The sequence below is a fragment of the Paramormyrops kingsleyae genome, chromosome 14, assembly GCF_048594095.1.
Source record: "Paramormyrops kingsleyae isolate MSU_618 chromosome 14, PKINGS_0.4, whole genome shotgun sequence".
NCBI classification, from domain to species: Eukaryota; Metazoa; Chordata; class Actinopteri; order Osteoglossiformes; family Mormyridae; genus Paramormyrops; species Paramormyrops kingsleyae.
This window is the reverse complement of record NC_132810.1, coordinates 10,108,501-10,129,726: the sequence shown is the minus strand read 5'-3', so window position 1 is coordinate 10,129,726 and position 21,226 is coordinate 10,108,501. Positions and strand designations below refer to the sequence as shown.

Below are 21,226 nucleotides of genomic sequence, written 5' to 3'. Positions count from 1 at the left end.
CGGCGGAGGCTGGAAAGGGAGGAGATCCGACTCCGAGCGCTTCCGAGCTGTCTGCGCACCGCCAGCTCCGAGGGAAGGAAAAGTATTGTGCTAAAATATCGGGCACGGAATCAATACGAAGTGTTCAAACGTCCACAGAGAATTATTTATTCACGAGTTGAAATAAATGTATGCTTCATGATGCGCATTTAAATTATATGTACAAATAATTATGGCGATTATTTGCAATTCTCATTTGATATATTTTCTATTATTGTTGAACAATATATATTTTTATAAGTTAATTGGTGGTAAGACAAACTAAGCTGGGAAGACGAATATGGACATGACAGGTCACGCGCTGGGGGAATGAGTTGTATCTACGCATGCGTGGTCACGTGGCTCGATAAACAGGAAACACTTGTGGTCTGGATGGTGGGAGCGTTTTGGTTCTCTTCTGCATTTTAAGAGCCTTGTGACTTCACTTGTAAATTAGAAATGTCGGTTTAAGAGCACCCTTTGTAGCAACTTTCATAGTATTCGGTTTTAATGCGATGTATATTGCTTGTCTTATCGTTTTGCATAACTTGCAATTTATTGAGTGCAACAAATTCCGTGTTCTGACTGATTGACAGATGTCTCTAACGAGAAACTAAATTTACCGTTAGACAGATACTTTGAAACGTGGATATGAGTTTTCGTGCTTTATGGATTATCACACACGAGAAAGGAGAGCAGGCGACGATATGTTTCTCAAGGTAAGTAATTATTACACTTTATGTGATAATATTTGGTTGTTTAGATATTAAACATCGTCGCTAAGGATTTTAGCATTTTCTTATAATATAAGTAGTTTGTATTGTGCACTATACGCACTTAATGTTGTTGTCTGTAGTGTTAAAAACCATTTTCGACCTGCTAAGCTTGTTTTATTGTCAAGATACCGTTGACCTTTTGATTAAATTTTATTTTACTTGTTGGATGTCCTTTTCAGGCGTTACCCCACAGTGGAACTGCGGGCAAAAGCCTATGCAGGGGAGAACTACGTGGCTGTCCCTGAAGACACTGCTATCCTACGCCCCCTCCTGACTGAGCTTGGGCTGACGGATCCTGACAAAGCCTTTATGGTCGCCCGGGATGACTGTGCTCGTTCCCAGCACTCCCCTGCCTTGGAGCTGCGTCTGGAGGGTCGAGATGGTGGCGTCCTGTGGCCTCTGTTGACTATGGCTCAAGGTGGGCTGATCCTGGCCTGTCTTCCCCTGGTGGAAGCTCCCCTTGAACCTCGGCCTCCTCTCCCTAGCCTGGCCTCTGTGTCCCTGGGCCTGTCTTTTTTGGAGGGCCTGCAGATTTTCCTGAGTGGCACTACAGGGAAACTAGAGTTGGAGGCCCTAGCATCAAAGTTGGCTCTCCTGCCCACTGTCCTGCTGCAGGTGTGTCCCCTAGGAACCCCGAGGGACACCCCGCAGGTGGGCGTTACTGCCCCGCCGGGCCCCGCGGGGTCTCAGAAACAGCCAGCCTGGAAGCCTGGCCTGCATCGGGGACGGGCCATGGTAAATGTGGCCGTGAGCGAGACGGTGCGGTCCATGCAGTATGGCAGCCCCACCATGCAGGACCAGTGGGATGTCTATGGGACTGTGACCTGCAAGGTGAGCCCATAGGAAATATGACAGTGATGTTTACTGTAACCTGCCTGCCCTGCTGCTGTTCCACTGCTCATCCTGCCATCAGAAGCAGCACCAGCACCTGTGTGCCATCATGTTCCTGACCTCCGCATTGAGACTCAAATCTTAAAATTTGGACTGCGTAAATTAGAATTTGCCATCTTGTTCATTTGACGACTTCTGCCGGCCCCCGGAGGATGGGCTCCCCCTTTGAGTCTGATTCCTCCCAAGCTTTCTTCCTTCTAGGGAGTTTTTACTTGCCACTGCCACCTCTGGCTTGTTCGCTGGGGGATTTGGGTTGGGAAAATGTAAAGTGCTTTTAGACAATGTAAGGTGAAAATGCACCTTACAAATAAAATTGAATTGAACTGAATTTAAGGCACCAGAAATGTGTATTAGTGCAAATTAGTACAACACATGGCAGCAACTTTTATGTCGGATTAATATTTATGGGTTCTATCTCTCTTGAGTATTTGATTGTAATCAGATAAAATTAACTGAGGTTAGCATATCTTTTCCTGTATGACTGCCCGTGTCTGTTTGTGTTTGCGTGTTTGCAGTGTGAGGTAGAGGGGGTCCTGCCCAACGTGATGGTCACCCTCTCGTTACCCCCCAACGGCTCCCCGCTGCAGGACGTGCTGGTCCACCCATGTGTGACATCGCTGGACTCCAGCATCCTGACTGCCAGCAGCGTGGACGACGCTGACGGCTCCTCCTTCTCTGGCCCGTACAAATTCCCCTTCTCCCCACCCCTGGAGCCCTTCCGTCTCTGCAGTTACACATCCCAGGTCAGCGAGCCCTGGAGGACCGGGCCTCAATGAGCCGGATCCATCCAGTATCACCTTGATGTCCCCCCCTTTGAGAATGAATGTTAGCATGCCTCCTAGCGTTAATGCCTCCTGGGCGCATGTTTCTGTCCAATCGCAACGCAGGTGCCCGTCCCCCCCATCCTGGGCTCTTACCAGCTGAAAGAGGGCAGCCACCTGGGAGTGACCCTGAGCCTCAAACTGCATGAGAGCGTTCGCAACAGCTTCGAGTACTGCGAGGCCCAGCTGCCTTTCTTTAACAGGTCATCATCCTGACATTTTTTTAGCTAAATTCACACCATTCATAGTTTTGAAAGTATCCACCCCCCTGGCCAACGAAGAGGTTTGTGTTGGTATGTGCACCAGCTGATGCTGTACACTTGAGGTGAGGTTGAGTTCCTCTACTCTCACTCTGCAGGGGCCCTTTGAGCAATGTGGACGTGAAGGTGAGCTCCGGGCAGCTGGAGGTGTCCAAGGAAAAGAGCATGCTGGTCTGGGTGCTGGGTACGTCAACTGGAACCGCCAGCAACCCAATCCTGAGTTGTTATGCGAGATCTGCCTGTGTGGTAATGATTCAGGCATCTTACCCACTTTAATTCTTCAGGTCAGAAGTTTCCTAAGAGTCGGGAGGTTTCACTTGGGGGCAGCATGAGTTTCTCTGAGCAGTTGTCAGGACCGACTGACCCGCTTTGTACCGGCCTAACAGCCTATGTTAAAGTGAGTACATCTGTACACAAAAAAACACAACCAACATCAATCTAATTTAATATTTATTGTAATAATCAGTACTGATTCCCTAGTGGCTACATTACCTTGACTTATTTCATAACCCTATTTTGTAATTTAGCCAGTGGAAGTGGTTTGTCCTTTTTACTGTATTGCAGCTGTGTTTCCGGGTGCCGGACTTGACCCTGTCTGGCTGCTCTGTGGACCAGCATTCAGTGCAGGTTTACTCATCTGCGAAGCCTCGTATCACCACCTGTGAGTGTCCCCCGCGTTCGCCCACCAGTAACAACAAACAGTCAGGAAACTTTAATACAAGCTGATCTTTAGTGTCCTTAGTGTGATATGAAAGTGAATGTTACAATATAGAAGTTTTGAGAATAATAGGATGATTGAGGGGGCCAGGCCTGAAGGTTCTGTCTCTGTCTCTGATGTTGTTTGAGTGGTGTATGCATGTTCTCTCCACGTTCATATGGGTTTCGTCTGGTAAATCGGTGTCTTATTCTGTGTGTGTGCCATGTTATGGACTGGCATCCTATCCTAATTGTGCCTTATACCCTGTGCTTCCTGAGATAAGCTCTAGGCTCAACAAGGCCCTGTAGTGGATTAACATTTATGCAAGATGGATTGTTCGATGGGTTAATATAGGGAATTATTGCACTGTTGCAGTTACCTACTGAAACTGACACATTTATCTCTTCAGCTCGTGAGCTGGTGTCCTCCGAATACTACATCTGGAACTGCACTGGCGACGCCCCCGTCTCCTCAGGGCTTGCTGTACTCTAGGTTTCCCTCTGCTGGCTGGATGACTGAATGCACTGGGAATGACTGGGGAGGAGCATTGCTTGGCGCTGCTGCAAAACAGAATGCACTGTTTCTGCACTCAGATTCAGCGTGAATGAGGAAAATAACCGGATCTAAGAACCTTCCCAGCATGACGGCGGCCGGCGCTCCAGTGCTGCTGTGTCTGAAAAGACCTCGATGTTTTCCAAAATGGAAGAAAATGAGCCGACTTTTTATACCAAGTTTTTGGGCGGACTGGTAGATCCGCGTCTCATCTACACATTAGCAGCACTAACCTGTTGGTTTCTAATGACCCTCCTGCTTGTCTTCTGATGGCATCGGCTGCAGAGGAAGCTGGTATTGAGCTCCCCTATCGCACTAATGGACACTTTCAGACTGACCCAACGGCACATTTTTGGGTCAATGTCGGTCTAGGACATTCACTGTATTAATGGGAACAAAACATCACTGCACAGGGCTGGTGAAGGGAGGGTAGATTCAGACACGCTGTTAGATTAGACTGTATAGTACTGGGTTGACCTTTTCTTCTGCAAAATTAAATGTGTATGTCTGGTTTTGACATCATGTCTCGATTAAGGAGCACGTTTTCCGGTGCTGTGGCCCATTCAGCCGATCCGGAACCTTAAATTCTCCCTTGTCCCGTCCCCCTGCTCACACAGACTCACTTCAGTGCCTCTCAATCAGCCTGGTAATTAGCAGCCAGGGGCCCCGCAGCCATTTGGAGTGGGGGGGCGGGGGGGGTGACCGGCGGAGGGCTCGCACCCTTGAAGGAAAAACTTGATGGGGAGGGGGCCCTCATCAAAGCCACAAAGGGCCTGTCTGGAGCTCTGGCGGCCCCCGTCCTGTTCATCTTCAACTAGCCAGCAGCCCAAGGCCCTTCAGACATACTACCCTGCTGTGCTGGGGCTCTCGCTGTAGGCTGGAGGGTCCCGTCGCCGAGTGGCTGAATGGCTAATTGAGGCGGCAGATGTGAAGGAGGACCTGAACGATGGGACATGGTTGTGTGTGTGTGTGTGTGTGTTAGGTTTGTATTACATTGTGGGGACCAAATGTTCCCCACAAGGTAATAAAAACCTGTTGTTTTGACGTTGTGGGGACCATTTTTCAGGTTCCCAGAAAGATCTATAAATGAAATCAAACTAAAAATGCCAAAAGTCTCATATTTTGTTTGGTTACTTTTGGTTAAGGTTAGGGCTGGGTAGGGGTTAAGGTCATCATGTTGGGATTAGGGTTTTTCCAATAGAATTGAATGAAGAGTCCCCACAAAGATATACAAACGTGTGTGTTTGTGTGCGCGTGTTTGTTTGTTTGTTTTTTTTTGGGGGGGGGGGTTATTAGGTTGTTCTGGGTCTCTTACTGTTCCCGTGTGTCCAGACACATGATGAAGGTAAATGAGATTGACAGCAGAGTGCTGACTGACAGATGACTGGTGTCACTTTGCAGTCACAGTCCAGTGTGGCTTTCAGTCTACAATCTGTATGAACTCAGTAGGGCTTTTGCAGTGATGGTTTGAGGTGGCTGCACAGACTGGGGTTTTGTCTCGCGGCCAGACCAGTTAACTCACGTTGACACTGTACGTTTCAATAATCTGGTTGCACTAGGGCCCTTTGTGTGGGTGTATTGTGAGTCATCTACACGCTGTGTGTCCTCTCTTTGACACATGATGCATTCGGTGACACAGAATCTTTGGGGCCACGGAGATGCTCTTCTGTCCGTGCGTCCTGGGAATTCCTCTCGGCTCGGTGTCACCTCTGACCCCCGGCTCCCCCCCCCCCCATGAGCCCCTGGCTAATCCCCAAGACGCCCGCCTCAGAAGGCATTGCCATTGTACCCCCTGTGTGCCCCCCTCCCTCCAGACTCCCACCCAAAGTCTGAAGCAGGTCACCCCCCCCATGCGGTTCATTGCCTCACCTTTCCGGCGAGGGTACTCAGTTGCTGTTGTAGGATATATTCTCCCCCCCCCAAAGCTGCCTCAGTCACATGCTCCTCTGGTTCTCTTCCCCTGCCTTCATGGGCTGGCTGGGGATGAACATCTCCTGTCTGATCGTCTCTGGGGTGGCAGCTCAGCAACAGCGATGTGAGGGCTGGTGGCACTGCTGATGTTAAAGGAAGCCTTGTGTTGCACTGCAGACAGACTCTAATGAGAGGCCTATTGTCCAGCGGCCTCCTTCCCCGCCCCCTGGCTGATAGGGAGACAGATTTCTCACGTGGATTTTAACCCTAAACATTGACCATGACCAATCCCCAGTCAATCGGAGCCAGTTGCTCGCAAGGTGCCTGTCCCCCTAAACCCCGTTAATATGGGATGGCCACCACCCTCTGAACTTTCCTGGTACTACAATGCCATCGTCGTTTCCACTGTGTGTCTGTGTGTGTGATCTACTGGACAGGGGATGACTTATGTACTGAAATCTGCCCAGAAGCTTCAGAGCGCGGCAGCACACAGTCAGACTGGCTCCCAGAATCCCTGTGGTCACTGGGCTCTGTCTAGCTGGCAGATGCTTCTTTGTTAAGTAAGTAAACCCCCATTTGGTGGGCTGCTTTTTTGCTTGGGTAGGAATGCAAAGTAATGCCCCCCCCCCCCCCCCCCCATGCGTGTAGATCTGTGCAACATGAAAATTATTCAAAATGAAGGAATCGTTTGCTTACCTCCTGTTGGGCACCTTTGACATTCCTGCAGCTGCTTCACAGGTGTCCGTGGAGAGAGGAGAAATCATCTGGGGATGGCAGGGGCTATCAGACGGCCGGCATTCCTCGCCGCATCGCTTCCCAGTCACGGTGAAGAAGGAAATCAAACTAAAAGAAGCTGTATACCCAAAGGCACAATGGGTTTAGGGTAGGTCACTGATTGGAAAAATGAGTAAAACTCATATTTGAAAATGGTAACAAAAAAAAACATATTCAGAAGTACATGAGCTCACACCTAACAATAAATTGTCAACATCATTTATTTGACAGAATTGTATGCTTATCAGGGTGCTAAATGTGATGTATATTTCTACCCTGTACTCAAATTGAAATTTTACTTGTATAATATAAAATCTGCATCTAATAAAACTAGGTCTATATATAGATAGCAGTGACTGTCATTCCGTTCTTCGGGGAATGTGGACTATAGAAACCGTTCCGTTAGCCTTTGGTTCCCCCTAGCGGCCAGTTTATCTAACACCCCTGTCTGTATTGCAATATATTCTCAGTCGCTCACAACTTGCGCTCATTGTTTCACTTGATATTCACAATGAATCTTGACTGCTTTTCGGTATGGCTGTTAGATTTCACAAGGCAAATTAATAGTTCAAAGACCAAAATCAAACCATGTACTTCAGCTGCAGAATTTACAGCTATTTTGTTGAGTTGATTGACTTAATCCCGGTTAGCTGCTACTCTCTAAAATAATCTTTCATGGTTATGCTTTAGTTTCGGAGATTCCGAGATGTCATAAAATTTAGTCCAACGGCAAAGAATGTGAATGCATTATACGGGTTATAAATCCAATGCCTGACAGCCAATTCTGATGTTAAACGTCAAGGAAAATTTATACTCTGAGCATTTCGTAAGAACACTAGCTTGTGATAACACATAAAGCATATAAATTATATTCTTTAAAACCTGAGTTTTTTCTGCAGTACGCACTTTCGTTCGGGAAAGCCGCAGTGTTTTTTTGAGAGGCCATGAAAACACTTGATCAGAATGTATTGCATTTTGAAAGAAACCTTGTGCAACCTCAAGATATTTTGCTTTGATTTTAGCACAATATAATAACAATTAATGGCATACTTCTCGTCTGCCGTATATATCTTATTCCACACACACACACAAACTTTGATGTTTATTTACAAATAAGCAGCCATGGTGGGTTAAAAAAGACTACATCGATTGCACATGGTCTCTGGTTCGGGTTCATTGCTAAAAAAAAATCGCCGCTCCCACGAATGTCGTAAAGCATGCCCCCCGACACCGGCACTTTACGGCAGTAACGACCAGCGAAGAGGCAAGGAGAAACGGCACCGAGACGTGTGCTGTGAAATCTCTCACAGGTGAACGCTGCTACCTGGTGGACTACAGCAACGGTCTAGCGATTCCGCTTTAGAGACATTGCATTTGCTGTACGGTTTTCCCTGAATGACGTGGGATGGCTGAGGTGCCGCCTGGGCCTAGCGCACTGCCTGCATCCCCGGCCGAAATTATCCCCTTCCCCGGGGGTGTATGCACTGTCCCCGGGGGAGGGGACGAACGAGATTGCGGGCGAGGAGAGCCAGTCAAAACGGAGACAGGACAGCTTCAGCAAGCTTGTGAAGGGAAAGGGACGAACAAATCGAACCAGAAATGCCTCTGCTCCCACCCGTCAGCTCATTTTCACACGCAAGCGCCGCAGCAGCTCAACGGCTTGATCGGCACCGCCGAAGACGGCCTCCTGTCTAGCCAGCACCGCAGCCGCGTTCAGAGCCACCTTCACCACCCCGTGCACAGACCGCCTGACGGCCAGAGAGGCCAGTCGGAGTACAGTGACAGCGCCGGGGAGGCCCGCGGAGGAGCACAGGAGAACTGCCACGCCGATAGTAACCATGGGACGTGTCCGCAGCGGAGCCGGTCGTCTTCAGACAACGGAATCTGCGGCGTGCCGGCCGCCGCAAGGACTGAGCGGAGTCCCGGCAGCCCCGCGGTGGAGGAGCCGGGCAGCGCCCGATGCCCAGAGGATGGGGAACTGTCATCCCCGGTGCGGGAAATGGCTGGGCTTTGTTTGAACAGCACGCCCGAGGGAAAGCAGGAAGACCCTGCCATTGAGTACGTGAGATACGAGTCTGAGCTGCAGATGGCGGACATCATGAGGCTGATCACCAAGGACTTATCGGAGCCCTACTCCATTTACACTTATAGGTACTTCATTCACAATTGGCCTCAACTCTGCTTCCTGGTACGTAGACTGTCGCTGCCTTAAGACTGTAGCTGTGTTGGGATAACCTTTGGGATGACACCCCCCCCCCCCTGGATCAGTAACGTGTATCTTATAAAGTTTTGACAGCCGGGTGAGCTTCTGTAGGCCAGAATTTGTTCATTACCATGGTTGACCTTCTCCTGAGTCAGACTAGGTATATAATCATAGCGTGTAAGATCTTCCATTAATGCGGTTGGTTGAGTGCTTCAGTCACAAATGAAATCCTCCCCCCCCCTTTGAAAGCAAACGTCTCATCTGTAAAGGATTAGTGGACTTAGGAAGCAGTTCACCTGCTATCTGGGACCTAAGGCAGCCCTTTCCCTGTCATTTCAATGGCTGAAACCTCACACTACAGCTTATACTCCCTCTGTAGTTTTTGGGTGTTTTTCTTTCCTCTAAATGCAAAGTTCTGTTTATGGGTCACCCAGCACTGTATCGAGGTACCCATGGCCTCGTCTGTCCTCCACTGTCACCAGGAGATTGTGGGTGGCTTCTCGTGCCGTCCAAGGACCCTGGGAACTGGGTGACCTTGCAGGGCGATAACCCACACCAGTGTATCTGTACCATCATTATGAATACCAGTAACTCTTAATGGGTTATGTGTTTCTGGGATCCTTATTTGGGTTTGGGTTTATGCTGCTGGTCATGGATCAGTGAGGTTTTGCCAGATTTCCTGTATTCTGCTCTGAACAGCCATTGAGTCCCAGTAACAATCCTCTGCATTCTGGGTCTTATGATGCAGGCTGGTATAACCCACTTTTACATTATGATATTGTGGTCCTTCTGCAACTAAACATCTGCATATTTACCCCATTAGGGAGACCGCTGTGATTAATGGCAGCGTGGCTGCAGCCTGGTTAGTGTCTCCGCACTCTGGGTGGTTAATATAGTCGCTCCGTTATGGGGCAGGGTGGGGGTAGCACAGAAGGCTGGAGGTGCTGGCCCACACCTTCGCAGGGCCTTTGGCGTCTGTCCCAGCATGATTTACCTTCTAGTTGTGTGTCACTACTGTGGAGGAGATGAATCTCTCAATCTAGAAAGTGTTGGATGAAATGGATGAAACTCTGGTGGTTTATATGGATTTGAGTCATCTGTGTAATATTCTGCTAAAGGTGTGTTTGGGAACACCTGGCTGTGCAGGACTGTGTGACAGGAGGCAGACAGAGATTGAGCCCTAACCATCGAAGCCTCATAGGCAGGTCGCGAGCAGCGTTATCCCGAATAGCTGAAGGTTTAATGGAACAAACAGAGCCTAAATCTGTTTTTCCTGGTTAGTCTTTCTTTCCCATGAGTCACTCGCCTTTTGAAAGCACGGGACTGTTTCCAGGGGTGTAGCCGCTGTGTAAAGCCTGCCGCGGTCACCCCCGACCTCCCACCCCGTCCACATTCCTCACTGGCATTGCTGTCGTGCAGGCAGTGGTGCAGCAGGAGTGCGTGGGGGCCATCGTGTGCAAGCTGGACATGCACAAGAAGGTGTTCCGGCGCGGCTACATCGCCATGCTGGCCGTGGACTCCAAATACCGCAGGAAGGGCATCGGTGAGAGCCTATCGTGGGGGCCCACGTGGCTGCCGCTCGGAGCAGCCCCTCCCAGTGCCTGTGCAGCTTCTCCCCTTCACGTGCTCTGCTCCTTCTCCCCCCCCCCTTCTCTTCCAGGTACCAATCTGGTGAAGAAGGCCATCTACGCCATGGTAGACGGGGACTGTGACGAGGTAGTGGGGCAGCCCGGGGGGGGTGACTGCTGCTTAGACCCTGTCCGCCCACTTGGCAGAGATTGATCCGGTGCTCTCCATCCCTTCCCCAGGTGGTGCTGGAGACGGAGATCACAAACAAGTCGGCCCTGAAGCTCTATGAGAACCTGGGTTTTGTGAGGGACAAGCGGCTCTTCCGCTACTATCTCAACGGGGTCGATGCGTTGAGGCTCAAACTGTGGCTCCGCTAGCAGCCCCCCCGCCACCCACCCCCTCCCAAACTGACTCGCTTCGACCGCCTCCAGTCGGAGAGCCCTGCCTGGACATGAATTCAAGGAACAAGTTTTCTCTTAGCCAGGGTGGAGGAAGCCTGACTGACTGGATACAATCAACACAGGGCACATGAGGACAGAGTAAAATCTATAAATGATTAATAGTATATATTAAGAGGTTTTTGAATGAACTTACCCTGGCGTGTGACTTATTTTACCCCAAATATGGATGTTCTGTGGGATGAGGGTGCCGAGAGGAGGGGTCTGTATCCTTAGACTCCTCCCCCAAAATCAGCATCCTCTTCTCCCAGCGCCTGACTGCATCATGTGGCTGCCGGTTCAAACCGTCCAATGGCAGATCGATGTGAGGGGCCTCCCACTTTATTTTTTTATGAACGTAGTGGCACACAAGCTAGAATGTGCGGTTAAAGAAATGGTTGCAAAAAAAACTATTTGTGAAACATTTTTATCGCATTACCCCCTCCATTCTTTTATTGGAATGGAAGCATTTTAGTGCGTGAATTTATAGGGGATGCAGGGGCTTGGGTGTGTGTGTGTGCGCTTGCGTGGTGTTTTTGCATGAAGGGAACATTCTAGAACGGCATTGTGTTCCTCAGGGGAGTCTTGCTGTTCCCCTGGCATATAAATGCTCATTTCTGTTCATTCTTTCATACAGGCTTCACAAAAAGAAGTATATATTAGATAATATATTTTTAAAAGCACATTGAGACCTCTGGTTTGGTCAGGCTTATAAACTCATACACTCTTTATTACTGCCAATGAGGGAACCTTGCAAAGTGTTGCCCAGTGTGAGTTTAAGTGCCAAGAGATTGTTTCAGAGGTGCTATAAGGGGATGCAAGTCTCCAAATACAGTGTTTCATGCTCTTCTGGTTGTTGGGTGGGGGTTGAATAACATCACTGTGTTCTTTACAGATTGCTTTAAGTCCAATCATGCCCTCAGATCCATGTGAGTGGTACCCCCCCCCCCCATGCCTACAAGGTGTATTTTTTTTAATTTATTTTTTATAGTCCCCCTCAGTGAAAACACCCTGTTTGTTTTGTGGAGAGGGACATGCTGTTGGGTACAGTAGTAGATGGGCTCATCAGGACAGTGAGCGGTCGTCTTTTCCTTCAGTGTGTTACGGCAATTTTAACAATATGGCTTTTGTTTCCACAAGAAGAAATTGGTTTTCTCTTGTCTTTTTCATACCCTTGCTTACTGAAGGTGTTTGATGATGTTATTATTTTTATTTTTGCGGGGGGGGGGGAAGAGTCCAGCATTGTATTCCTAATGCATCTTACTTTGGTGGAGGGGGGGGATAATGCATCCATGGCTGCTTTTGAAGATTTTAAGTTTTGTTTTCCCTGTTTCTTTTAATTGATCCTGGGTGATGCGTTGAAGGGCATCGTTTCGTGCTCCCTTCCCCCCTGGCTGTTGTCGGAGCTTGTGGCTGGACGGTGACAAAACTACCCTTTGTTCTCTCGGTTCCTGTAACGGTCACCGCTTCAGTTGGTGTCTCCATGTGTAGGTGTCAAGGTTGTTTTGCAGATCCTTTCTATACCACGATCCCTTAATTTGTAGTCGTCTTTGGTCGGTGGAGCTTGATTTTAATCCGCCAGAAGGTCCAGAAGATTGAGCATCGAGCCTCACTGTCCGACAGGCCAGGAGTGTCTGATGCTAGCAGGGAGAATCGGTGACCAAACAGCAGCTCCGCTCAGCTTAGTGGTGGATTCCTTATAGACCTCAGCAGCTGTTGCCATATCAGTTTTCTCAAAATGCTCAGAAATTAAGTGGTGAGTTGCGTTTTGGGCTAATTCTGTTCATCCCAGCAGCATTAGCAGAGTGCCTTTTCTGCACGTGTTTGTTGGTTTACTGCCACATGCATTGATCCGCCCTTCTAACTAGGTGTCAGTTCCGCTATGGTTTGTGTACAGTGAAATGTTTTTAGAACTTTTGATTGAAGTTTTAGGTGGAAACAGGTTTTATCGTGCCATCAGGATTCCCAATGAAGTCAAGAGTTTGTTGCATGTAACCCCTGTCTAGTATGTTTATCAACGTGTGCACTTGGAGACCGATTGAGATTATACTTGTTTAACTGACAACAGAGCTGCTCTGTGCGTAGATTTTTGGCATCTCCATTCTTCACGTCAGTTTGGGATGAGTTTTTCTTGGGTGTTTGGGTGGAAGGGCTTTTTTTCAAAAAATTTAATTTAGTTTTAATTTAGATTGGATTATTCTCCCCCACCAAGAGGTGCACAGGCCCCTCAGTCCGGTGGCTAATTTGGGGCAGGTGTTTGATGGCCTGCCAGCTACTCCTCCAGCATGTAGCTTCTCCGCCAGCAGACGGGTCATCAGCCGTGGTTCCAGCTGCAAGCAATGATTATTCTGAAGAGCAAGTGCATGCTTTGGGGTGGCCTTGGTAGGGGGGAGAGTCTTTTAAGGACAGGGCTAAAGGAAATCTTGGTCCTGTTTTGGCAGTTTGACTGGGCTTGACAGTGTCAAAGCAAGAAGGCCTTTCCTCCACCTTGATGTGAGTGACACTGTCCACCCGCCGCTCCATGGAAACGGGGGACAGGGATTTCCGGTGTCAGTATTGCTGTCACCGAAGCAATGTTGACACTGACAGTTCTGAGATGGTGTGGATGGAGGTGAAGGCGCTCATTCTGGCCTGTTAGTTGTGCCTGACTGGGTCCTGTACATGTTCCTGGTATAATACTTGCATCTCTGGGGCAGAACCTTGTGGAGGGAAGAGGGGGAATTTTGCATGTGGATTATTTTTTTGCTTCCCCTTTTGGTTTATTTTCAGAATGTATTGCAAGATAACTTTTTATTTAAAGTGATCAAAAGTTGGTAATAAATTATTTGGTTTTTAAAAAAAAGTTTGTTGCTCATGGTGAAAGGCTTTTGGTTACACAGTGACCAGTGTTCTTTGTACCTGTCCTGCATCTCCTCTGCTGCATTCATCCATTGGTTCATCCTGAGCAGTCATGTGATCCTGTTTGATTGACATGTACGGCACCACAGATGAAGGAGCGGTGAGGATGCGTGTTTTTCTTCATATGCAGAGTCATGTCCAGCTGAGAGATAAGCTACATAAAAGACATTTAAGATTCACACGGACGGTTATGGCATTGTACCCATTTCTTCAGATATGATGGGAATTAAGTTTTGTTTTTAATATAATTACTCTTAATGAGGAATCTAGTTACCAAACTAGCTGGGAATCCTTAGTAAAAATCAACAATGTGGGGAGTAAAATTCCATTAAGTACAAGATTAATTTGCTGTCTGTATAAAATTATGTGTATCTTTACCTTTTCAGTCTTTTAAAATCATGTCTACACTTGGATAATCATTGTCAGTAGGTGGCGCTGTGATCTTCCAGTGTCTGCAGCTGAATCCATTAAGGGGAAGCTCATATTTATACAGTCGCTTCTTGCTCAGGACACATTTGCCTCCGTAATGAGTATCCCTTTAAAAGGGTCTAAAAGAATTACGAATGGTCCAGTGTGGTTTTGTCATGCTAATCATAAAGATATCAGCTGTGCTTATTTCAGGCACTATTGGGAACAGGCCAGCTGTCTTTTATAGTGGTTTATGAATTCACAGGAAACAAGCCAATACCTTGTCTGTTTTTGAAGCCGTATACCTAATGTGCAGGATTTATATAAATAACATGGACATCTGAGATGGAAATATCGAGTACTCTGTGTACAGAACCTATATAGAGCTGCTGAGAGATGAAACGGATGCACTACAGAAGCTGTCATTATAGTGATTTTACTTCATCAGTACAATGCGACATCTGATGCAATTAACCTACGTCTACCCAAGATAAGTCTTTTGTGCCAGATGCATGTTTTAAAGAGTGTCCTGTTAGTGCTGGACTGCTTCAAGCTCTTTACAGTAAGTGAAGCACTTCAGTGATTGAGAAGGTGGATTGGAGATCACAGGCTCATTTTATGCTTAAGTGATCTCTCAGGTACAGTATGTACCTTTGCAGTTCTTCATTCACGTTATATATCAAAGTCCAAGCGATCATTGAATGACGGAATGAGTTCTGCCCTGGTCCTGTTGAGTCGGCCTTGCTGTCTCCGAGTTACTCCCACACCAGTCTCAAGTTCCCAGTTTTCTCTAGCAGGCAAGCAGCTGTTTCTGGCCCAGATACTCTCGTCCTCTTGTTGTGAAGAAGCCTCCAGCCTTGGCCTCATCGCTATCCCAGTGCTGTGCCTGTTCCCAGACACGTCCTTAGAGTTCAGTCCCCAGCCTTCGCTCACCTTCCACTCTAGCATCCAGGGCACAGATTTGTCTGTGGCTTCCTTTTGGGGGTGCTGGTTCTCCTGCCAGTTCACCTCGGGGCTCCATGTCCCCCCAGCATCACGCAGATCCACCACCTCACCTGGAGAACAGGCAGCACTGCCTTCCTCAGGCTCTCTGGAGCCTTCGCCCTCATCTCCAAAGAAAGTCCACAGATCTGCAGAACAGGTCTTTGCCTCTCTCTGTGCAGGGGGCTCCAGGCTTGACTCTGAAAGATATTGGAAGTCCACGCTCTCCCTGCTCAACACGTCCCAGAAGATGTCCCTCTCAGCATGCCTCTTGACCAGCTGAGCTGGACGGTTCAAGCTCCCATCCCGGCCTGTGTTAGCTGATAGGATCCAAGGGACGAGTATATTACTATCTTTTGTTTTTCAGGTCCTGTTCTGTAGATAGCTGTGGCTTACCCTCCCTCCAGTCTCACCATCGCCTGTAACCACGACCCTGGCTGCCCTCCGCTGCTCTCGCAGCTCCTGTGCCCGTCGTCGGTGAGCCCGTCGCTGGCTGCAGGCCTGTCGACCAAAGACTACTTGTGCCTCCAGAACTTCTCCCTGCCCCAAACCCGCACCCAGATGTCTGTTACCAGGAAGCCACTGGTGTATCCGGTGTTGGCCCCCCTAATTCACTTATCCACCAAAGGTCACAATGAACATGAAGAATGGCTCCCCCACCACCACCCCCCCACTCCAGTTTGCAGCCCCCACACCACCCCATGCCCCCGAGAAGAACCAGGACTCGATCCTGCAAGTCAAGTAACCGAAACCGGTAGCACTACCAAACAACCAAGCTACCTGAACAAATTCTAGAAACATTCATTCAAAAATGTGTTACGTAAGTATAAAAGCAAGGGAGGAATGACATTTCTGCATGTGCTAAATCTACACACAAAGCACCCAGGCAGGATCTGAACCCATGAACCTATGAAAGCTATCCAGAGCCATCGTGCTCCTAGTAAATGCCAACCTCCTTCACTCACATGTGTGTTTTTGTCTTCTGGTTTACCTGTTAACTGCCACCACATCACCTGGTAACCCGAAAGCGGGCAGGAAGGGTGTGCCACTGCAGGTTAACCCTCTGTGGTAGTAACTGGAAGGTCGCTAGCTCAAATCCCATGAGCACTGAAGTGTTTTCACTGGTGGGTCCTTAGCCATAATTGTTCCAGGACCTGGCTGACTGATCCGAACATGGATCTTGCATATTTCAGCTTGTTTTTTTTTCTTAACTAATGAAAATATTAAATGCTGATTTTCACCAAAACATCTCTGCCTTCCATTTAGATAATTCCTTCTACTAGGAGCAATACAGAAGTAAGTATTATGTCCCCTTTCCACTTTAACAGGCAGGAGCGCTATACTGTACCTACTGCTGCTTCTGAAACAGCACTTCAGATTCTCCGAGGCTAACTGTACATATTAACTTGTGCTGTGAGCCACAAGAGTTGGTGGGTCAAGGGTGCTTAGCAACTGAATCCCTAACTGGCACTTAAGTGTTTTGAAGGTAAACTTTGTAAACAGTCAGAACATTCTCTGCAAACGAACCTGCAGGTAAAAACCTGTTCTGCTGTTACATATGATCCCATGGATTCCGGCCAGGTTACAAATGGTGTGACGTGGTTTTCTCTCTTCTGTTTAGTATCAAGCTCCTTACTCACCCAGAGACAGTGACAGAGAGAGTAGAATGAGGAGTAAGTAACAGCTTGCAGCTGCGGATGTGTAGGATCCTGACAACTGGTTTGGGGTGACCAGTGCAAAACTCAATATTTTGACTGGTCAGCCACTACAAACCCTTCAGATACTGCTGGGGAGTGGTGCAGGCCAGCCTCAAACTGCAATCAGACACAAAAACCAGTCCATACTCACCGAATCACTCCCAGGCCCAACAATATAATTTGAACCCTCGAAAAACCTTATTAACGCACAAATGGTGAATCTACCATTTTGACAGAAGGTTCAGAGCCGCTGTATACACATGAATGGGATTCTCCACATGAGACACCCATGGTATTGGCTAACCAGCCACTTTCCACTCTGCTGGCACAGTAATCAGCTCCACTGGGCAGTCAGAACCCTGGGCTCAGCACTCGCCAGCTGTCTCGCCCACGCAAATGCAGCCATGCCTCGCCGGAGGCACCGAACACCGTCCTGCTCACAGGAGACCAGAACCCTAGCAAGCAAACAGTGCTCTGTCTTAGAATGCAGCACAGCTCAGAGAATGTCACTTACTGTAGGTCTGGAGGGAAGGGAAGGGAAGGGAAGGGAAAAAAAGACCTCAGCATCCATTAGATTCAAAACTATTTCAGAATTTGATAAACAATTCATCAATAAGGTATTGAAGCAGAAACTCAGAGCTTGGTTACACTTGATTGGCACTTAAATTTCATCTGTCTTTTCATACATTCCACCCTTCTGCGTCTGAGGCCTATCTAGCACCCACACTGTGTCATAACTGACTAAAGAGCACTAGAAAAACTGCTGAATAATGGATGTACTTAGGCTGCAAGCAATAAAAATGTGGCCTTGCCTTGCAAACGCATCAACCTGCCTGGTTTACCTGTGAATGGCTTCCTGTGCCATAGCGCCCTCTGTGGGCAGCCCCACCTCTCCATTCTTTGTCCTAGAAGCAATGCAAAGTGGGTTTGTTATTAAAGAGACAGGACCACTGCACTGTAATGGCAAACAGATTAACAGGGATGTTTTGCTTAATAATGATGACAGTGGCCTTCTAATCAGGACCTTTTGATTGGTTCCCTCAGGTGGCATTCCAGCTGCAGATGACATCATTGGCTGTAGGGCCTGGAAGTGACGGGAGTGATGTCACTGGAGTATGCATCATGGACGCCGCCCAGCTCATTAACACCATTTGATCATCTACTGCCTTTTTCATTTTAGCTAAACAGTAGGGCCTCGGATGCACATTCAGAAGAGGAACATTCAGATACCCAGGGTGGTAGAAGATGTCACCATATCATCGTTCCCAGCATTTTTATGTCATTCTGCTGACCTGTGTTCTCCGGGGTGGGTGGGACTGAATGATGCTGTGGCCCACTTTACTACTGTGACAGCCAGGTAAGGAACCTGCCGACAGCAGCACAGACACAGACTGACAGGGACAGATAAGGAAAGACCTGAATCTCCTTAGAGCAGTGTTTCTCAGTCTGGTTTTCAGTGAGCCCCAAATGGTCAACATTTTTGTTGCCTCCTAGCTTGTTAGGGAGGGAGCAAAAATATGGACTCTCTGGGAGTGAGCTGGGAGGAAGCAAAAACACGGACTGTCTGTGGATCCCCAAGGACCAGAGTGGGAAACACTGCCCTAGACTAAACCTGCTCTCGAGTGTGTTCTGGGTCATTTTTACCAGGTTTTTAATCAATGTTCTCCTCAGGTTAACCTTCAAGACTTTTACTTAACAGAGGTCAAATTAACATGTCTAATTAAGAAGGTGAACACTGCATGGTGTAGATGTGCTACAATAATTCATAAGTGATTGGATGCAGTGGCTTATCATATTACTTGAATATAGGTTTGTGTTATGTAAACTTTAAGCAAATGTTTACGCTGATTATCTCTTTCCTGTACCTGGATATTAAATGTTGATGCCAATGCAAAAGTGATATCAGTTTGTGTCAGATTTCTGAGCAGGTGTGCAGACCTACCTGTAGAAAGCGGTGAGAGTGTCAGAGAGACTTCCTGTCTCAAGGGTGGAAGCTGCGTGATCCTCCTCCTTCCCACGCTGCCTTGCGGCTCCTCTGGGGGCTCTATGATCCAGTGTGAGGTGGTGTTGCTTTGTTCCTCGTCTTGGTTCCCCTTCCTTTCCACTGGGCTGGATGGCACCACCCGTGTCAGTTTTGACCTGGAAGTGTGGGATCCCATGGCCCACGTTTCCTACAGAGAGCTGACCTTACATCAACATTTGATACCACAGTGTCTCCAAGGACACGTTTGTTACAAAATACCACAATGTTGAGCTTTGAAAATGCAGTGTTTCTGCCTCTCTGTCCGTTATTGTGGTCTCCGGTGCGGTCGGGTCTATCCAACAAAGCACCTGTGTGTCCCAACGCTGCCGTTTCTCTCTACCAGTCTGCTCAAGTCCCTCTGTTTATGTGCTCTGGGTTAGTCAGTAACTGGGAACAAGGGAAATATGCCAGGTGGGACAGACTCTGTCACATCTGTCTGTCTACTTGTTTGTCCCTCCTACACTTTCATCAATTACTCACCTACATCACATTCTACTGTACTTCCTCTTTCTGTTACTCGCACCTAGTAATTGCTTAATAAGATATCAACATAAATCCAACTTAGACTTTCTTTTGGATACTGAAACACAACTGACAGCCACTGAATCGTTTCTACGCTCTTTCTTCCCTCACCTCAATGACCAAGGTTTCTATGGAAACTTTCCCTCCCTACTACTGGTTGGGTTATAACCAAGTTAATGATTCATTTGTTTCGGGTTTTCTTCCTTCTTTCTGCATGGGTAGTTCAACTATGTTCTGGCAGTTTCTGGTCACCTATAATTTTGAGTGGTGCTTGATGCGGAAAGCCCACTGTGTGCCCGCAGCTGCGGCAGACGCCACAGAAGGTCGCCATAGTGTGAATGAGCCGTCGGGAAGCCGAACCGGGCCTGTGTGATACTGAGCGGTGAAGACGAGTGTCCTAGTACCCTAGTAGAGTGCATAGACCTAACAGCTCACGATGAGGCAGAAACAGGAGCTGATCTTTCCTGAAGCGGCCAGTCACTTTCTCTCTTACGATATTACCTGCCTGGTTTAACAGATCAGCAGCAACACCTCTTTAGGAACGATGTCTTTCGGCACATCAGTCATGACTGCGCACAGTAAATGTGCTCATCCTGGACGGGCTGACTCCAAGGAGGGTGCGTGCATGTATTTCTATATGCAAGAGATATTCAGGGAATTTCTGTTAAACCTCAGTCATCTGGGGTATTCAGATGACACACTCTTGACTAGTTGGATGCTTTGATTTCTGCTAAGATTTATATCTTAGCCTGGTACTAACAGGGTATTTAACCATTGCAATGATCAGTTTGATGTCTGTCAGTTTGAATTCTTCAGCTTCTAGACAGATGATTCTATGAAAAAGGGTTTGTTGACAGGTTTTCAGTAGCTCCTGTCCCTGCTGAGATACCTCCACAGCTTTGCAGCTGTGCCGCTAGGTATTAACAGTAGCTGGTGACACAAGATGATGTATATCTGTGGATCTGCCTGGGAACAAGCTGCTGACTGGCTAAATGCTTCCAGTGCCATGCAATCACATCGGGTCAGCAATATACTTGGAGAGTTGACAGATTTCCATTGGCCATCACCCAAAAGGCAGCACTTAACCAAACTCATCAACCCAAACTACTGCAATTCCTGATTTTGTTGTGTATCATCCAAAAAAATCTCCTTTGATTACTTTCTGGGGGTATTCACAGTCCTTCATCTGTGCTGGCCATCTCTCAGACTCACAAGGGGAAGAGAGAGTTTTGGAGCATGCCGGATTGGGCTAATTGTGTATTATACTTGGGTCGGGTCTTTTCAAGGCTAATTCCAGCAATAGGAACTGTCAGGTCTCATAGCCATTAAGGTCCAGACTCACCTTATACATTAATATCTGAGTCTGCTGCCTGTTTCTCATCACCTCATTTACCCTACGGGCAGGAAGATCTGAGGGAGCCGAGCAAGTGGAATCTTCAGAAGGTCTGCCAGGGCCTTCTCTGGGAAGACCCAACCGCCCGGCCCAACAACAGCTGTTTCCTCCTATCATCAGCACCTTGCCACTGCCCTTTGGGGAAGGAGGAGAGTAGCAACGGGGCAAACAGATTCTTAGGAAGGACAGCAGACCCTCCTGCAGAGCAGGGATGGTGTAACACAACGTGTAACAGAGCCGATGGCGGCCTCAGAGCTCACTGTACAATTCAAAGTGTTTCTGACATCATTAACCTGGAAACACATTTAAATCAAAAGGCAAGTAAGTAAGAAACAGTGCTGATCCACATTCCTTATAATGACACTGAGTGGGCAAAGTCACGCAGTCGATGCTTT

General features: G+C 47.9%; 3 protein-coding genes across 4 annotated transcripts; 2 read left to right on the top strand and 1 right to left on the bottom strand.

Annotated features, from left to right (window-relative positions):
• Positions 1 to 25: 25 nt before the first annotated feature.
• On the top strand, positions 26 to 4,532 carry ap5m1 (adaptor related protein complex 5 subunit mu 1). The gene is made up of 9 exons (XM_023828409.2): positions 26 to 414; positions 648 to 737; positions 974 to 1,625; positions 2,201 to 2,428; positions 2,573 to 2,709; positions 2,865 to 2,950; positions 3,051 to 3,163; positions 3,331 to 3,427; positions 3,873 to 4,532. The coding sequence occupies exons 2-9, from the start codon at positions 670 to 672 to the stop codon at positions 3,953 to 3,955; spliced, it is 1,464 nt and encodes a 487-aa protein (XP_023684177.2). The 5' UTR covers positions 26 to 414; positions 648 to 669; the 3' UTR covers positions 3,956 to 4,532.
• Positions 4,533 to 7,921: 3,389 nt separating this feature from the next.
• naa30 (N-alpha-acetyltransferase 30, NatC catalytic subunit) lies at positions 7,922 to 11,065 on the top strand. Its single transcript, XM_023828473.2, has 4 exons — positions 7,922 to 8,888; positions 10,323 to 10,446; positions 10,564 to 10,619; positions 10,712 to 11,065. Exons 1-4 carry the CDS (start codon positions 8,106 to 8,108, stop codon positions 10,847 to 10,849), a joined length of 1,101 nt encoding a protein of 366 aa, XP_023684241.1. The 5' UTR covers positions 7,922 to 8,105; the 3' UTR covers positions 10,850 to 11,065.
• Positions 11,066 to 14,635: 3,570 nt separating this feature from the next.
• On the bottom strand, positions 14,636 to 19,538 carry LOC111852485 (uncharacterized). 2 transcript variants are annotated; one of them, XM_023828472.2, is made up of 6 exons: positions 18,836 to 19,538; positions 18,186 to 18,259; positions 17,918 to 17,977; positions 17,736 to 17,798; positions 15,610 to 15,736; positions 14,636 to 15,516 (listed from the first exon to the last, which is right to left on the bottom strand). In XM_023828472.2, exons 1-6 carry the CDS (start codon positions 19,050 to 19,052, stop codon positions 14,888 to 14,890), a joined length of 1,170 nt encoding a protein of 389 aa, XP_023684240.2. In that variant the 5' UTR covers positions 19,053 to 19,538; the 3' UTR covers positions 14,636 to 14,887. The 2 variants fall into 2 exon arrangements, 1 of the variants encoding a protein (XP_023684240.2); XR_011982578.1 differs by having other exon boundaries at positions 14,636 to 15,736; positions 18,186 to 18,284.
• Positions 19,539 to 21,226: the final 1,688 nt, after the last annotated feature.

Coding starts and splice junctions, on each gene's coding strand:
- LOC111852485 (XM_023828472.2), bottom strand. CDS start 19,052: ATGGGATCCCACACTTCCAGGTCAAAACTGACACGGGTGGTGCCATCC. Junction 17,978..18,185: donor ACCCACCCCGGAGAACACAG/GTCAGCAGAATG, acceptor CGTCACTTCCAG/GCCCTACAGCCAATGATGTC. Junction 15,517..15,609: donor GGTCGTGGTTACAGGCGATG/GTGAGACTGGAG, acceptor GGATCCTATCAG/CTAACACAGGCCGGGATGGG.
- naa30 (XM_023828473.2), top strand. CDS start 8,106: ATGGCTGAGGTGCCGCCTGGGCCTAGCGCACTGCCTGCATCCCCGGCC. Junction 8,889..10,322: donor GGCCTCAACTCTGCTTCCTG/GTACGTAGACTG, acceptor GCTGTCGTGCAG/GCAGTGGTGCAGCAGGAGTG. Junction 10,620..10,711: donor TAGACGGGGACTGTGACGAG/GTAGTGGGGCAG, acceptor TCCCTTCCCCAG/GTGGTGCTGGAGACGGAGAT.
- ap5m1 (XM_023828409.2), top strand. CDS start 670: ATGAGTTTTCGTGCTTTATGGATTATCACACACGAGAAAGGAGAGCAG. Junction 2,710..2,864: donor CAGCTGCCTTTCTTTAACAG/GTCATCATCCTG, acceptor CTCACTCTGCAG/GGGCCCTTTGAGCAATGTGG. Junction 3,428..3,872: donor GAAGCCTCGTATCACCACCT/GTGAGTGTCCCC, acceptor TTATCTCTTCAG/CTCGTGAGCTGGTGTCCTCC.